The sequence below is a fragment of the Onychostruthus taczanowskii genome, unplaced genomic scaffold (assembly GCF_017590055.1).
Source record: "Onychostruthus taczanowskii isolate IOZ18803 unplaced genomic scaffold, ASM1759005v1 scaffold28, whole genome shotgun sequence".
In the NCBI taxonomy this organism is placed as follows: Eukaryota; Metazoa; Chordata; class Aves; order Passeriformes; family Passeridae; genus Onychostruthus; species Onychostruthus taczanowskii.
In genome coordinates, this window is record NW_024500128.1 from 1463709 (window position 1) to 1482534 (window position 18826).

The following is an 18826-nucleotide window of genomic DNA, read 5'->3' on the forward strand; positions in this document are numbered from 1 at the left end:
CAAAGAATTAAAAAAAAAAACAAAGAGATAAATTTCTGAACAGTTTAGGAAAATGTAAGGACATATACAGGAAATTCAAATCTGTAAATATGAAACAGAATAATTTATGACTGGTTGAGTCAGAAAGCATACCTTTATTTTAACCTGTAGGAACCTCACACCACAATTCTAATGTGTCTACTCCCCAACAGAATGTGGGGAAAAACAAAACTTATGTTTGTATATCACCCTTGAAGCATTTTTAGGAGGTAGCAAGAAGAAGAAATTGATTCTAAAATAATTTTAAAATATAACCTGACAATAACAAAATGGATTTGGCTGCTTGTCAGAGCCAAGTTATTTGCTGTTTTGCAGCATATTTAACAGAGTCAAATCAGAACATATTTCTGGTCCTTATGTAAGGAAAAAGAAATGTTATTAGAGCTCAGCTTCTAAAAAAGAAATATCAACAGTTAAATAGCAATTATTAAAAAAGCAGTGCTAAATAAAACCATGCAGTATACAAACTCACATCAACATGAAGCCAGAGGCCATGCTTTTCACAGATATCAGCAATTTTATCCAGAGGATCAAATGCTCCCAGCACAGTTGTGCCTGCTGTAGCACAGACAAGAAATGGTGCTGACCCCTGCAATAGGATTCAAAATAATAAAAAAAGTTATCATTTGCACTGCTCATCTCTTCCTTGTATACTAAAGTATAAAAAATATCTAGGAGTGTAGGACAAAAAGTGACAATCCATATTTTAGTTTCCCAGCAGAAGGTACTGCATTTAATAGTGCTGGATTTCTTTCCTTTTTTTTTCATTTAAAAAAAAAAAAAAAAAGGCATTTTCCATTTCTACTTAACACCATCCCAGGGCAGACTTCTGCAGCATCAGACTGTTTTGACAGATGCTAGTTTTGTCAAAATCAAAACATACCAGATATATGACATCTCTCTTTATACACTGATTTTCAATTCTCAGTCTTTCACATCTCACTACCATATATGCTGTCATTCTGACTGATAAAATGAGCAATTAGCTCAGCCAGCAGACTACCCATGCAAGGAAAGGGTTCATCCCTTTAGGGTTTCCACCTGCACTGTCTCTACAACAGCCCTGTTCTTTGCCTGGTGAAGAGGAAACTTCACCTAGGGAACGTGATTTGCCTTCAGCCACGTTGGTGCACACCATGACAGGGACAGTCACCGCTGTCTGATCCCACGCCTGACCTGTAGCTCAGTGCTATTCCCTTGCTCCCACTCCTGTCTGGGAAAGAAGAAGGGCTGTAGAGGGTAACTGAATGTTAGGAGAGAGACTGCTGGAAATCTCAGATAGAGTTAAGGGCAGTCAGGTGGGATAAAGAAAGCTTTTGTCAGGTTGGGTCTCAGACAGCCACTGACAGCCATCCATCTTTGCTTCCCTTCAGCTAGCAGCATTCCAGCTCACACACCCTTGGAGATCTGTGTTGGGTCTGCTTAGGAGCAGAAACTGCAACCAAAAAAAAAAAGGGTGGAGTCTGTAGCAACTCCATACAATTGAGGGTATCTGCCCAAGCAATGACTGCGCAGTCTCATTGCTGCTAAGTGCCTGCTGAAAGAGCTGCTCTGCACAGATCAGCACATGGCCTACAGAATAACACACCTACTGCAGAGGCACTAAAGGTGTTACTAAATTGTGCAAGCTGGGATCACTGAAGTTCATTTGCAGTGAATTAGATCTCTCAGATGATGTAAGTGTGTAACTCAATGGAGCTTTAGTGAAATCAGACATCAGCTGAAAAATCAAACTCCACACAAGTCTTCCATGTATCTTCACTCAGCTGAAATCTGACTTTTTTTAAGGTGTTGCTACTTTAAGCATCTACAGAGACAGTCAGGCTTATATCACATTTACACTCTGACAGTTTTATCCTTCTTTACAGTGTAGAGGACTGTTAGAATGGTGCATAATTATGATTTATTTGTGTTTTAGATTTTCTTTACAAATGGCTAAAGCAGTGAAAAGTAACACTGGAATGAACTTAAATTAATCCCATACGTTCACAAAGACTTACCAGCCTTTAATTCACTTCTTGGTCATTTACTCTGAGTACAAGCTACCACAATAGTTAATCAAACTTACAAATCAGCCTGAATCTTGAGTACAGAACACTTGCAAGTGAGGCAAAGATGTATCCAATGCATCTATTTTCTCTTAGTATTCCCAGCAATTTTGCCCCATAGCTACATCAAAGTCAAAGGTTCTCAAGCAGCCAATTGCTACCACAACTGAATACAGGGACAAGTCTCAGATATCTACAAATTCCAGTAATTGCTACCATTATACTTTTCCCACAAAGAAGGGAATTACATTTTTATTACTCTTGACAATATAGTTAAACTAATCTTCCTGCCTAAGTTCTCTAAAAAGAGAACTCTTGCCTTTCATATTCAGTGATCATTTTGTGCTTCAATCACTAGCAAATACATCCTCTGTTGTCTAGAGTCATCAGAATATTTACTGTAATTTACTGAAGCATCCTTCTGTAAAATTTGTAACAGACACAGTTGGACAGACACACTGAAGCTCTGATTAAATGAAAACCTTCCAGTACACCTGTAACTTCCTTTTCCTTTCGTGTTTTCCTGCAAGCAGAGCATTTTAATATAGAACACTTGTTTTTAAATTGCATGGTACCATACTGAGGTTGACCTTTTTAAAAAAATCACAAATGCCAGATGATTTCTTTCAAATGACCATTACATGTATTGTTACAAGAGCAAACAAGAATACTGTTTTTGCAAAAGCAGAGAAACGATTCTCCTGCAAGCCTACTTCCCATTGCTTTAGTTTGAGTCCCTTTTCCCCTTCACAGCTTGCTCAAATGAGTAAAGTATAGGTTGTCCTTCTCAGAAAATGCAAAGTAAAGAGGCAAAAAAGAGAGTTTGCTAGGTCATTAGGGCCTCCATGTATCAATAGGTATGCTAGCCACCATGAAACTCAAATAAGAGATGGTTGTTTGGCAAAAAATGTATCCAAATCAGAACTTACTGTAGTAAGTGCTAGTGCAGGACAGGACAGGACTGCCTTGGCTTTTCTATCAGCCACAAAGGCAGATTTCCCAAGATAGAATTCCATGGAAGGTATCATCCATGCCATGAACATTGCACTAGCTGCTTTGTATTCACCCATCATGGACTAAGGGCTGAGCACTGAATTCTACAGCTCTGATGCACAAACTGGAAATGAGAGATAGGGTGAGCTAACCAAGCCAAAAGAGGACCCTCTTGGAAGTCACATTCAGTCCTTCAAGCTCTCTAAAATAAATTATGTTGACTATAGGTAAGGACTGTCTTTCAGATTGGAGGAATGTACGTTAATGTTGTCTAAATACACATCAGTGTCTTTCCATATTCTTGCCTTTGACTTTCTACTTGGCAAAGTCCCTAGGGTAAAAGAGGCATATCTCTGCACTCTCACTCAAATTTAGCATTTGAAGCTTGTAAGACAGTTTTAGGGACTAAGCCACATATTAGAGTTCTTGCTCACTGCAGAGGCAATAGAGCAATAGCTGCTGTAATTAACTGAAAAACCGTTTTAGGAAAACATACTGCATCCATTTGAAAAAGGATCATGGGCAAAGGAAATCCTATAAGAAATGTGCTAAATACATCAGAGCAGCATTGTACTCAGGACTTTCACTAGCAGTAAACACCCTGTGGAATTTTCCTCCCTTCTAAGAGTGTAGAACCCATAAGCCTCGGCTTGTTTCACAAGCTTGTGGCAAAGAGCTTGCACCTGGAAGAAAGACATTGTTACATTAACAGCCCTACTTTTAAGATTTTGGTCACTCTTAGTTTTCCTTCCTTTCACTCAGATACAAGCACACAGTCTGCATACATTCCTCTCTCCTTCACACTCTCTCTCCCCCTCTCACCTCTTTCCTGGCCCGCTGGACTTGTTTCTCCAGTTCCTCAGGTATCATCTTACCTCTAAGGGACACAGATTTAAAACTTTTTCAGTTACATTCAAATAGGTTAGTTATGTACAGCACTACTGCATTTTAAAAAGGCTGAGAGAGCAGAGTCATGGCTTTTGCTTTCCTACCTTTCATCTGTTTTGATGAAGTACACGTTCTCTGTACCAATTCCCAGGAAGGAGGCTGCCTTCTTCATGGAGTAATGGCACTGTAAGTGAGAGAGGCACCAAAAAAGTACACACACAATTAAACAAGAGAAACAAATTCCTTAACATAGGGAACAGTGGCAAGTACAGCAGCACTCAACAGCCATGACAACAGCAAAAAGCAAACTGATAAGGTACATATCACAAAGCCCATCTTCTACTTAACACACAGAAAACTGGGGAAAATAAGACAAAAAAAGTTGTGCACCATGTTTAAAATGCAGGCTTAAGAAAAAAATTAGAAGCTCGATTTCATACAATTTTTCTTAGAGCTCATTCTGCATTAGAATGAAAAGTAGAAGCTTTGAAGTGTCATCAGAGAAGAATTATTAATTGTTTCAAAACATTTAAATAGAACTGAGTCAAAACTATCAATGAGTGTAAGAGTTAGGAAATGCATGAGGAAAAGGGTCTAAAGGCTGTTTAACTCAACAGCTTGGAAAAAATTAATTAGGTCTGAAAGTCCAAAAGCACCACTCCTTGGAAACTGGACCCTTTGTTAGGATGTATATTTGAAGCTTCTATTACTTTATGCTTGTAACAATTCTGTATGCTTTCTCTAATCCTCAGCTGATGGCCACTGCCAGAGACAGGATACTCTGCTAAACTGACCCATGGCCTAATACAGCAACCCATATTCACAGAATCAAGGAGCTCAAGTCCCAAGATCTACCAAAGCTTCAGATGTGGTAAATGGGGATTTGCAAGGCTTTCAATGCCCTATCTCTGCAGAAGGGTCTGGAAATCATGGTGGTGTGAAGATAGTGCACGTGAAAGTGAACCTTAGAAACTACTGTGAAAGCTAGCAGACCTTAGACAGGACTTCATATTTTACTGTGGATTTTGCAAAAGGTTCCAGTGTGGACCAGTCTGCATTTTTCCAGAAAATTAAGTTACTATTTTAGCAAAGAATTTTAGCTAGGTCTCATGACAGGGACATATCTGAATGAGTACACAGACACATGCAGCCCACTTCTCACTTTGCTCTGAATAAAGGGCATCAGTCTATGAAGCCTGTGGAGTGTAAAAGAGTATTTTAGAAATGGGTGTTTATTTAATCAAAATGTGGTAAAATTACTAAGGTGAGAATGCTATTGAAGTCCACAGACCACTCTATACTTTTTATAAACTTTTTTCTTTTCAACAAATAGTAATGGTTTATCTAACCATATCTCCAACGCTCACCTTTATAAGGACCTGCTCTAGTGTGGTACTGTTATTCCAGCACAATAGAACAAAGAACACTTTGTCTTATTCCAGAACAAGAGCACACTGATCTCTGCTTAATTTGTCCCCAAGATTAGCCTGGGAATTCAAGATACAGCAACCTTCTTAACCCAAAGGTATTCAGACATCAAAAATACCCACTTATAGCAGTGGAGTCACTTTTGAGAGTACAAAACATGCCACAGGACTAGACAGTTCTTCTCAGAACCAAGACCATCCAACCCTTGGATTATCACTGCCCTTCTCAGAAAAATAAAATTGTCTTTTTTACACATTATTACTGAAGGGTTAAAATAACGCACACTCCAGGAAACACAAAGATGTCTAGAATTGCTACTTTTCATACAGGAGGTGAAGCCAGGTGGTTAATTAATTCCATTTTCTTCCTGAGAGTTCACACAAATGCAGTTACTGCAGAACATAATTATGAAAAATGTACAACATTTTAATGTGTGGGCATGAATATATTAAGGGTATTAAAGCCTGTCACGCTTATTTTGATGAGATGGATGATCTCAGAGGGCTCTTTTTCTTTTTGACAAAGAGGTTTCCCCCACCATCACCCACTTTTTAAACAAAGGCATACAATGACATGATGCTACTGAGTAGTTTTAAGAAAGCTTAATTTGTAACATGGCACATCCGCAAGGCCTTTAGGGCTCAGTCATTTATACTGCTACAAGAATAATAACATACATAGGTGGATAATTAGTCTTACATTACATCAACAAAGGTAATAATGACTGTAAGTGGCTGTGTGCTGTTCAGCAGAAGTTTGGAGATGTTTTTGACTGATGAGTGATTCACTTAAAATACAAGTTGTCTCCATCACTGATTTCTAGCCATTACTTTCAAATGAAAGGTATGAATCACCAGGAATAATCAGATCCTTCCAAACTGAGTAACACATGTAGATTCAGTAAACTAGTAAGCAGACATTCAGTAAATTGTATATTTTATTATAAACAATGGTATGAGAGACTGGAAGAAAGATAAAAGAGGCTTGAGTACATGAGAGATTATACCAAAAAGCAGGGGAAAAGAGAATAATAGAGGGAATACAAAAACAAATAGGCTGCAAGAGAATTTTTTTTTTCCTCCAGAAGAACCTCTATGCTTCTTGGAAAATTCTGTCTTTCACTAGGACAGAAAAAGAACAAGACTCTAACACTACATAGACTTGGAATATGCTTTCTTTGATGAAAAAAGAGGTCTTTTAGTTATATTGATTGAAAACATGTAAGAATTTCTTCCCCCTCTCTTCATTACTAGAAGCCATTATGCTAAACTGCATTGCATCATTTTAAGAAAAATATACCTAAGAGCATTTAGCAGCTACAGTCACAAGAACACCACATAATTCACTTTTCATAGTTCCCTTTCCGAAACCAAAACAAAACAAAAAAAATAAAAAAAAAAAATAAAATAAATAAAAAAAAAAAAAAAAAAAAAAAAAAAAAAAAAAAAAAAAAAAAAAAAAAAAAAAAAAAAAAAAAAAAAAATTCTTTCCNAATAAAAAAGACAAAGAAATATCCAGATTAAAAGTATTATTTTAAATACTGTGAGTTCAGGTTACTCTTGCCGTGTCTTTCACAGTTTAGTTTGTTTGGACAAATTATTGAATCAGTAGCCATTTGTAGTAAGAAATTACCATCTTAGAGGACAAGATCAAACTGGAACATTGGTGCATTTAAGATGTGCTGCTGCACTATTTTACCTGTATCTAGACATAGTTCTCATTTCCTAAAGTACCTTGCAAAGACAAGGTACTTTCTACCTGTGCTCATTAAAACAGAAGATAAATTTATGTTTTCTTGATTTTAAAAAGTTTCCTAGAAACATGATTGCATAAAGCAATTACCTTATTATGAGATTGTTTTATTACCCATTTTCGTCTGTTGTAATTTCAACGGGGGACAACATGATAAGTTAATGTCATGTTCTCTCGCTTTATTACTTTCATGATCAAGTTGCACTGGGGAGGAATTTAGTTTCATTTCATCTAAAAAAACTGCTCACATCAGCATGTACATTTCAACTGTTTACACATCCTCTTTCTACCCTTACATACCTCAAACTTATCAGATTTCTACCTTTCAGCTCAATGTAGAACATACTTGTGCCAGAATAAAGTCTAGATGGGACTCAGATAGCAAAAGGGAATAAGAAGGTGGGCTGATATCTATAACTAGAACAGCATTTATCTCCTACAGAGCCACAAATCATGCCTCCAGAAAGTGGGATATAACAATTACTCTTCTGCTGCTACTGTCTCAAGGGGAATCACATTGCTATGGTCCAGGAAAAGTATTACAGAATAGCAGCATAAACAGTGTTCACTGCCTATCACCACAGCTTTGAATATCTAAGCATTTGCTTACAGGAAAAATGCGCCTTTTTATTCCTGAAGGCCAAGCAGAATATGTGAGGACCTTGCATTAAATATATATCTTTATATTATCCAAGATCACACAAAAAATACATAGCCCCAGATCACATAATTCATTGAAAGTCTGTGCATACCCCTGCTTTGCAGCAAGGCAACTCTTTCAACTTGACAAGTGCCAAACTGAAACTTAGACTTAGCAAATTAAGGTCAAAAATAATTTTATTTCAACCAAGCCCTAAAATGGTACAAGGGCCTTGAATGAACAGTCATGTCTTTCAACTCCTTATCAATACTCCATTCATTATAGCCTCATGGCTTCTTCTCATGCCAATGGTCTTGCCTGATTCATGATGAAGATAAACCCAGGTTGTTAATTTCTCCAAGTTTTGTTTTACTTTTCATTTGTTTGTTTTGTTGGGAGGGTTGACAATTTGCTTCTCCAGGTACCTCTTCAGTTAAAACAAAACCAACAACGAAAATCCAACAAAAACAAAGGATGTTTGGATGAGGGGATTGAGTGTACCCTCAGGAAGCTCACCGATGACACCAAGCTGGGTGGGAAATTGATCTACTGGAGGGTAGGAAGGATTTGCAGAGGAATCTGAACAGGCTGAGTTGATGGGCAAGGCCAAGGGTGTGACACCAACAAAACAAAGTGCCCAGTCCTGCACTTGGGTCACAACAACCCCAGGCAGCACTACAGGCATGGGGAAGAACTGCTGGAAAGCGGCCCAGTGGACAAGGACCTGGGGGTACTGGTTGACAGCCAGCTGAACACAAGCCAGTGTGTGCTAAAGTGGCCAAGAAGGCCAATGGCATCCTGGACTATATCAGCAGTAGTGTGGCCAGCAGGACCAGGGCAGTGATTGTCCCCCTGTGCTCACCACTGGTGAGGCCACACCTCAAATCATGTGCTCAGTTTTGGGCCCTTCCCTACAAGAAAGACACTGAGGGGTTGGAGCATGTCCAGAGAAGGGCAACAGAGCTGGGGAAGGATCTAGACAGTGAGTCCTATGAGGAGTAGGTGAGGGAGTTAGGGGTGTTTAGCCTGGGAAAAGGCTGAGCAGAGGGGACCAACCTTATTGCTTTCTACAACTGCCTGAAAGGAGGGTGTAGCCAGGGAGGAGTCAGGCTCTTCTCCCAGGAAACCACTGACAGGATGAGAGGACACAGCCTCAAGCTGTGCCAGGGGAGGTTCAAGTTTGACAATAAGAATTTTGTCACAGAAAAGGTTAAGCACTGGAAGTTTGCCCAGGGAGGTGCTGGAGTCACCATCCCTGGAGGTGTTCAAGAAACAACCAGACGTGGCATTTAATGCCATGGTCTTGTTGAGAAGGTGGTGGTCAGTCAGATGTTGAACCTGCTGATCTTAGAGGTCTTGCCCAATCTAAATGATTCCTTGGTTTTGTGATTCAAAGACTCAAAATAAAAACAATAATAAAAGAACTAGAATTGTACTACACCAGCGCTTCCGTACTTATCTCAAGTGTGGACTACTAATTACAAATATTCTTAATATGGCATATCCAAACAAAAGTTTCCAAAAGATCATCTAGCTTGGACCCAGTACAGGTGGATCTAAAATAATTATAAATTAATATGTCCATTTCCTCCCTCATAACATTGAATAAACACTAGTGATCTTAGAAAAGAGTCACACTATCTAGCTATTAAAAGCATCAGTTTCACAGTAAATGATTATTGAGTACTAAAGACTACATAGTTCTTTGAAGCAAACAAAGTATTAGAGATCAAAAGCATGGCCTTACAAATAATTTACCAAACTATTTTTCCTGGTCAGCTTTATGTTTTATGGCTTTAGTCTTCCTGGTGAAGCAAGGACATAAAAATAAATTTATTCTGGCAGACAATTAAAATTTCCTTTGACATGAAATTAAATGTTTGCTTATTTCAGAGTAAGAAAATACATTGTAGCTAAACCATGCAATGAAATAAAACGTTACTTCATGATGAAAGTTTCATGGGCTTCACTTCAAAAGCATTTATGGAACTTGCTTCAAACTCATTTTTTCCTCAACTATTTTGAAGACTCAACATGAGGGATTAAATATGAACTGGCATGTATTTTCATACACACATTTTTCAGAAAAAAAAAGAAAGCAAACAAGAAAATGTATTTTTGGGGGGAAAAAACAACCAAACCACCTTTATTCAGAACATGTGGGCTCAGTTCCAAAATACATGTTATCTTGGAAAACTTACACAATGCCTTCATCCCTCAGGCTTCTTCAAAATAAGCCTCTCATCTATTTACACTGCAAACTGTTTGGAGCATAAATGTCTGAGCTAAAATTATCCTAGTAAGTCCATATTTTCTAATACAACAAGGTTCTGTGCAGGCAGAATTCTGTAGTCAGAATTAATAACAACTCTACACTAATCAAATGATAAACTCTCAAAACTGAAGAGACAGGGAAGAGAAAAAAGCCTCCAAAAACTACCTTCAGAATAAATGTATGAATGTAACTCAATTTCCCACAGGCATTTTGGATTGATACTATTCAAAAATTTTAAAAAGTGGCAGGTATTTTCAATTATTTAAAGAAAAAATGTCTAAAGGTCCAGAATTTTTTCTTTTTTTCTGAGAGGCATATGGTGGGTTTGACTCTGTACCACAACCAATCTGTATATTCAGACACAGGGCAAAACGGGAGATGCTGAGAGCCATCTCACAGGCCCACAAGTACTCAGTTTAGTACAAATTAAACATGCAGAAAAAAACCTTTGACATCCAAAACCTACCTACAGTTCCTGCTAGACTTTGTGCTGTGGGAAATCAAATGCTGCAGACCTCCACAATACAGCACATGCATTCTGCTTCAGGTTTGCCCCATGTACAACCTATTCTTGTGTCAGCAGTTTTCAAAGCAGCAACATCTGTGTTTGTTTTCTGAAAGCAAGAAAGCTTCTGCAGGGAAATTTACCATCAGACTTCTCCACTTCAATATTCCACATCATACACTGATGTCAGAATTATTCTACCAGTGCCCCATCAGGCATGCAAATTATATAATTTTGCAGCTACTGGAAAAATAAAGTTCAAAAAGCTTTTCTTTGTTTTCGTTTTACCTCTTCTGAAGCGAACAGAACTAGTCTTGGCAGACCTGAGAGCCCCTTCTCCTTTATCTCAGGGCAAAATCTGTATCTTGCCAAGTTCATAGCATACATGTTAGAAACAGAGCCACCTGCAAAAAGAGACATACAAATATTGGATTAGCCACAGTATGAGTACCTCTCCTGCATCTGAGTGCTTGACCTAGTAAGGGAGAAATAAATCCCACAGGCATCCTAGTGATGAATCCATCACAGTTTATTTCCTCCCCCGAAGGCTACGTCCATAAAATGAACCTTGGGCATGCAGCAGGCATGGAAGCAGAGCCTGTTTGGATACTCTTTGGGGATATTTTCCTCTTTGAGGAATAAGAGCTGTGCCCAAGCAGTCCTCCCCAACAGAGGAAGCCCTGCCCCAGCACCTTCCCCTCTACAGTGAAGCAGAGCAAGCTCAGCTGCCTGCACCAAGCTCAGAGCCTTGGAGATCCCTTGGGCAACCAGGCCTCAGAGGACCAAGGGAAAAAAACATCTTTGGGAAAAAAAACAAACAAACAAACAACAAAAAAAAACCCACAGTGATTGGGAACTGAAAGATCTGCAAGGTAAGAGCTGTACAAGTTTTGTTCACTTGGGACTGGTTCTATTGACCTAGAAGAACAAAACCAAAGCAGTAAGAAAAACTCTTACATACAATTAGACCCAAAACAAGGACAATTAATTTATCTTCTCTCAGTAGACCACTAAGTATTAAGCCAGAAATTCTTCTGTAAAAGTAAGGCTGCTACCAAAAATACACATCAAATTTGATGTGAAAAAAAATCCATACCAGTAACATATTAAAAATAGGGATTTTTAGTTTATTTATTTTTCAACTACTAATGTGCAGGCTAGAATTACTGACTTAAGTTTCAGTTTGGGAGGGGGAGTTTAAACTCATGTACTCATGTAAACTCTCTTCTCACCCCCAAAATAGACATAAAGGCTTCACATCTATCCCAGTTATTGGTTACCTGAATAATCTGTGAAATATCACCATTATGCTTCATTATTTCAGTGTTGTGGGCTGAAACACTGCCTTACAAACATTTGAAAAACATGCTTTATCAAGCAGCTTAAGAAATATCTGTTTGGCCTGCCTTATCATAATGTTTAATAAAATTATAAAAATTCAAAGGAGTTAAGAACATGTAAATTCTTGCTCCCACAGTTCATAGGCAGGGCACACAGACCTATGGCCCCAGGCACCATGGATTGGCATCTAGCACATAAATCAGCTCCCTGTCTGTCAGCTAAGTTGACTCCTTCCAATGAGGCTGTTGGTATTGTGAATAAGATCAGGAAGGGCATCAGCTACAAACAATTAATTACAAATAATTCCATATAATTATATTTAATGTAGAAGTGTTTTCATTCATTCACTGGTCAGAATCACCAAATTATTACTCGAAACACATAGGATAAGCCTAGAAACAAAAATAAAATAAAATAGTTTTGTGTATCACTACACTTTTGCATGCATTTTTAAATATGCCATTTACATTTACTCCAGTGTTCATAGAATTAATGGTAGTAGGCTGTTTATAATGACTCAGCTTGAAGTCTGAACTGTTCCTACCTGGATTAAATATACCATCCCCTTCTTCCCAGCCTATGAATTCAATCATTTTCTTGATCACTGCTTCTTCCACCAGCAGAAACACAGGAGACACTTCATATGTGTATCTACACAGAAATAACAGCATGGTAATTGGTATTAAAACTACATAACTCATGGCACAGGGCATTGCTAAAACTATATAAAGACTTCTTGCACCTTTCTCTAATCTATCAGCAGCTGATCACCACCAGCAGTAGGACTGTAAACTAAAAACATGATGGATCTGATACAGTAGAGCAATTTCTCAGTTTCTGGTAGCATCTCATTGTCACTTCCACTCTCAAAGTAATACCCCAGAGTTTTTATCAATGTAGGTCACATGCTTAAATTTCAGCTTTCCATTTGCAAGTAAAGAGTACACAGATAACCATTTGCATTCAGCTGTGTGCAGAATGTCTCAAAGGAATGAACAACTAAATTAAGTCTAATTAATTTATTTTTATGTATTAAGATAAAAGTCTAGATATATAAGCATTGAAAAAAAATCTCTCCTCACAAATCCCAACTTCAGCCAATCTAATTCAGAGGGTTTCCTCTCCCAAAGTTTTGCACAATTCCTGCCTCTTCTGTAACACTCAAAACAGAAATCAGAAGCAAGGAAGCAAAAAAGCTGTTATTCCAAAAAGCATACTAATTCATCATCAAGAGGACAAAGAACCACACTTACACACTGGGGTTCAGTGCTTCTGTAATGAAACGAGCCACTAATGAGTAATAATCTATTCCAGCATACAGCTGATTGAAAAATCTTGGATGATCTGGAAATACAGATGAAAAACAAGTGACAGGATATACCACGACAGGGAATACATCACACTCCCTCTCAGTTGAATGCTGATCATTGCAAAGCACAATTGACTCCATTCTCTCAGTATTCTCTGGATTTGCTGTCCTTTCCTAAAGTTAGACATTCCTTTGAAAGTAAATTTAATAGGCACTTTCAAACTTCAATACATGTCTTGAGAAACGCAAGTGCTGCACAGAATAATTGTGAGTTGTTAACAAGTTTTATAAAGCAAAAAATAAAAGGGATTGACAACTGAATATACATAGTGCCTTTAAACAGTGGTTTTTAGAGGCCACAGTCAAAATTTTGCTCAGCCAGATTTTGCTAAGCCATAGAATACAGGATCCCAAGCAGCTGTGCCTTTTCTCCCACCAGAGTTTCAACACAGAGAGAGAGAGAGAGAGAGAGAGAGGCAGTCTAACAGCATGGAAAATTTTGCTGCACACTTAAAATGAATGAGAAGTTAAGAGAATTTATTTACCCTCCTTTAAACACTGAGATATAACTAATTTTGACAAAATTCTATACTACTGCTGACTATAAAAACAACTCTGTTCAACAGTGGGGTCACCACCGAAATTTTAATGCATAGCACAGCCATTTTTACATGCAAAACCAGGTAAACAGTATGGCTCCATTTATATTATAACTAGGGCTTCAATAAATGTCTATTCACAAATTAAAGACTATTTGCACAGCATATTTTTATATACAACGTCCTTTCTAAGGTGACACATTATAATCTAAAGGCAATTTGCAAAAGTAAGATAAACACATCTTTCACTAACTCAGTAATTATATCTGCATATTATTAGTACACTACCCCTGCAGATCAGTATCACACCTTTTCTGTGGTTTTCAAAAGCATAAGTTCCCTCTCAAAATTATTTTACAGTTTTCCTCTGTAGCAACAGTGATTGTAGCAGGGAATGCAGCCCAGAAATGCACAACAAACTATATAAAATGTCTTTCTTACTTAACATAATACAGCCTAAGCCGTTCAACATCTGAAATCCTGAGCTACTGATTCACAGTGCTATTTCCTGAACAGATGCTGCTCATCCCCTTTCACCAAGACTGAATTACCCTGCACACGCTGCAGAAAGGTTAGCTATAGAGAACTAATCCTGCAGAGCTGTGGTGTACTGTCTCTGAAACACTGCAGGCTCTCTTTTCATGGTGTCTGGAACAGGAATTACTGCCTATCAGTAAATTAACAACCTACAAGACTATTTCTCAAATAGAACAACAATAAATGGAGGGTAATCATCACTAAGAACATATGAGGGCAATGATGGTGACTCCAAATCTCATCACTCAGACAGCAGGAAATCACACAAAAAGGTTCTTCTCTTGCCTGTTTTGCTAGACTTCAAAATGACAGAATCTACTACTAATGCAAGTGGCATTATGTTAATTACTTTTGATTAGTTTGCCATTATGACATGTATTAGTCAAGCCGATGGTGACTAGAATTCAAACAAGTGTTTGCACCCTTATATAGGCAGGAGAGAAACAAACATTCACACTCCCAGTTCCCTGAAAGGTGATAGAGGTTTGTAAACATCCTATCTAAGTTAGCATGCAGAGCAACAGTGCTTAAAAGCCCATTCCTACTGGTTTTGACGCTGTATTTTATAACATCACGGCAGAGCTGCAGGATCTTCTGATGACATTCTCCGGTGTCCCTCATTTCCAGGTCAAGAATCTGCTTAAGCTTTTCAGGGGCTTGCCATTCACAGACCTAGTGATGGGGAGCAGGGCAGACACCATCAGTGAACAGCTTAGCCAGGAGCAAGAGGTTACAGAGCACAAAGTAATCACCCCGTTCAGCTCTGCTTTCACAAAACTTCCCATGGCAGGGAAACCAGTGCCACCAGAAAATATATGCAGTAAGCTGGCCTCATGGGATGTTGGTTTTGTCATGTCTCAGGCAACACTCAGGCATAAACATTAGAGTGGGAAATGCTGAAAGGCAGAAAAGAAAGAAGCCTGCAGCTCAAATTCTGTCGTTAGCTAAGGATTTGCAATCACAGCATTTCAGATGCTGTTCTGCCAAGGGGTGGGAGCAAGCAGTGCATGCCCAAAGGCAAGCATGGTTTATTTTCAGGACCTCTTCCCATACAGCCTCTTAAGCAGGTTCTGCAGAACCCACAGCAATCTTATAATGCTGTCCTGTCACAGTGGTACCACTCCCACTTTCCTCCTTCTCCAACACCAGTGTCTCTGATGAGAAAACAAATAACTCAACCCCACTCCAAACATGAAAAACACTACAGCCATTTGTGATCTCAAAGAAAATGACCTTTGTATTCTGAGATTTTTAAAAAATTAACATTTTCTGGCAGATATGTATGCTAATTATGTTATTGAAAGGTTTTATAATACATTATGTATTAATTTGTATGGCTGTATTTTATTTTGGAGCCAAGTACAGACTGTAAACAATGTTGAGGCTACTTAGAGTGCAATAAAATAGAGCTTATAAAAAATTGATTTATTGGTCATTACCTTCACTACAAAGTCTCAACAACACACTCTAGCTTTACCTTTTCTGTTACATCATCCGCTTTCTGGACAACTTCTTCCATTATAATCTTACAGGCCTCTTCCACAAATTTCTCTCCTGCTTTTGAGTCCATTATTGGACCATTTAGGATGACCCCATCCACCAAAACAGCATTCTTCTTCTGGAGCATCTCCTGCTTGCAAACACCAACTGTAAGAGAAATAACTCATCATTAAAGCAAGGATAAATAAATAATAAATTTTAAAAATATTCTTTCACTGCTGGAGATTTAGTCAACTTAAGAAAAACCTCACATGGACTTTTTACCCACACAAAAATCCTAGATTTTGGTGGAAGAATCTTTACAGACAAAAAACCCCCACATTACTTCAAATATAGACTATTATTCTGCAGGCAATAATAGCCTACTTGTATTGTATCTACTGCTTTCTCTAACATACAAAAGCATGCAAGGGACTTTCCAAACACAGAGGAAAATACAGTTCTGGCTTAGAACATGCTACAGCTGTACAAATAGAAATACACAGAAAGATAATGGACATTTTTCTTAACTGAAAATGTTTCCCTCCACAAGCAATCCCTCTGCTCCCACTTTTTAATAAAATTACTTTTAGCTTTGTTTCCTGTATCTTTATGCTGCTCCTTCCCACCAGCCAGTTCTCTTGCTCAGTCTTCTGCATTCTTTGCAGAGTGCTTCACTGACCCACACTCCCTGAAAAAAAAAACCTTTCGATGTCACATACCTGTACTTCTTTGTGCCCTTACCCCATTAAGTGCCCTCAGTCACTAATTACAGTATTAGTGTACAATATTAGTGTACAATATGCCTCACCTATACCCAGGAGATGTACTCTCCTCCATGAACACATTTTTACTTTCACCTTTGCATTACCCCTGAGTGCTCATCCAAGATGCTTGTAAGACACTGGCCAACAGTGGCAACTACGTATCTCTTTCATGTATTGATTTCATACGGCAAGATCAGGACTCCAGTTTTCACCAGCATGAGGATGAAGATGAAATTGAGACATTTGGAGATATGGAGGGAATAGATATTTGAAACAGTATCGCGCTGAAAGGAGAAGCGGTAACTACTGTAACCAAATTATCTGGGTGACAGGCAGTATCTGTTCACGGATCCTGCTGTGGAATAGCTGAGGTCTGTACAGCCAGGCAGCACTGCCACCACGGGCTGTCTTCATTTACCGTGAGGATGGGGCAAGGCTGAGGTGTCTGGAGAAATGGGTGTGTGTTGTATGCCCAAAACAGCTTTATCTTATTGCTTTACTTTTGGCTCCACTTACCAAGTGGAGAAGACAGGTGGCTCTTTCACAGATCTAAACAACTGAATTTCCAGAGGACTGCCAGGCACTGCAGTCTGACACATTCATCATGCTTATCATAATTACAGCTCCTCATGCACAGGAGGACTTAGAAGAACAACAATGCTGCTTAGAAATGTGCATCACTTCAAGGTCCATTGATTGAAAGAAACCCTGCTAATCCCATGAGCTTTTCTTTTCTGGTGACTCAGAGAAGCTATTCAGTCCACTTCGATTTATCAGGAGAGATATGACAAACAAGACAAAATTCTAACATGAGATGGGACCTCACACTTCTCATAATGCCGCCAACAAAAATAACACAACCCCCCCTCCCCCTACAGCTTTCTGAAATTACTTCTATTTTTAATCCAAATGGGCAGCATACTAAATTTTTCTGAACAGAGTGGCCTTCAGCCCATTGTTATAGGAAAGACATAAATGTTCCTACTGGACAGATGGAGAACAAGCAGACAAACAGTATTAAATCTTCAACAGGCAAAGAGGGAAAACCACAGACATAAAAAACGTCAATTCTCATCATGCTTTCCAGCACACCACAGCAGAGGCACTGTAAAGAAACTGCAGCTTGAAAAAGTCTTAGATGTTTATCTCTGGAAACACAAGCTAGTAGGTCAGCTTTATAAGATTTAAAACCCTGGGTATTACTAGGAAATGGAAGGCATCAGGGCTTTGGGCAGAGAGAACAGAGACTAATTTTGTGTTGAGACTTAGTTATTTGATGTATAAATAGCTGCCGTAAGTACTATTCAGAGTTTAACATAAATACAAAAAAGAATTTCAACCCTAACATCACCTGGAGAGTCTACGATCTCTATGTATGCCAAAGGTGTTTTGTTTCTATGAAAAAGAGGACAGGCTCTTGTAGCCATGATATTATGAAAAATCCTTTGCTGGGATTATTCCCCTCCTGAGAAGCTGAGGAGCCTCAGGAGAGAAATGTAAACAATTGCTATCTGCTGCTGTGGAATGCAACAGGTGCATCTGTGATTGGTCCATGTGGATTGTTTTCCATTGATGACCAATCACAGCCACCTGTGCCAAGGCTGTGAGCAGTCACAGGATTTTGTTATTCTATTCTGTTCTATTCTTGTTGTAGTCTTCTGATCTCTCTGGTTTTTAGTATAGCTTTAATGTAGTATTTTAATATAATATTTAACATAATAAATCAGCCTTCTGAAATGGAGTCAAGCCTCGTGTCTCAACACACGGAGAGTCCCCAACAGGCTCTAAAAAAAACCTATAATGTGGGAGACTAATATCTCTTGCAGAGCACAGATACTGATACTTCCTTTGGTTACAAGCAGAATAGATGGCGGAGCAAGAGAACTCACTAACTCTTTAACTCCTTTTTTGTTTGTTTGGGATACTTTTGTTGCTGTTTCGTGGACTGGTTTGGGGTTCTTTCATTCTCCTTCAAACTCAATGATGGAAGCAGAGTTGTGAAAAAGATTTCTATTGGTAACTCAGTCCTATTCCTGTCACTCTTGCACAGACATAAGATACTAGTATTTCCATTACTTTATAATGATCTTTTTTACAGGAATTCTGCAACAGCAGAACTTTGCATTACTTTTTCTACCAGGTCTTTAGGGAACTGAGTCATAGGTCTAACAGCATCCTGTTTGAAGCAGGTCTGTTCACCTCTACACACAGGTTTACAGTCTCCAT

General features: G+C 38.5%; 1 protein-coding gene across 4 annotated transcripts in view; it reads right to left on the reverse strand.

Moving 5' to 3' along the window:
- The window catches only part of GADL1 (glutamate decarboxylase like 1), an 82193-nt gene that overhangs the window by 54674 nt on the left and 8693 nt on the right, over positions 1-18826 (reverse strand). For 2 of the 4 annotated variants that reach the window (XM_041407905.1, XM_041407906.1), the window contains 8 exons: positions 15832-16001; positions 14900-15026; positions 13163-13253; positions 12454-12560; positions 10857-10972; positions 4073-4152; positions 3903-3957; positions 512-628 (listed from right to left, as the gene is read on the reverse strand). In XM_041407905.1, the coding sequence (XP_041263839.1) occupies positions 512-628; positions 3903-3957; positions 4073-4152; positions 10857-10972; positions 12454-12560; positions 13163-13253; positions 14900-15026; positions 15832-16001 (863 nt within the window). Of the gene's footprint in view, positions 1-511; positions 629-3902; positions 3958-4072; positions 4153-10856; positions 10973-12453; positions 12561-13162; positions 13254-14899; positions 15027-15831; positions 16002-16420; positions 16501-18826 lie in introns of those variants that run through there. The other 2 variants (XM_041407907.1, XM_041407908.1) reach the window with 2 other exon arrangements.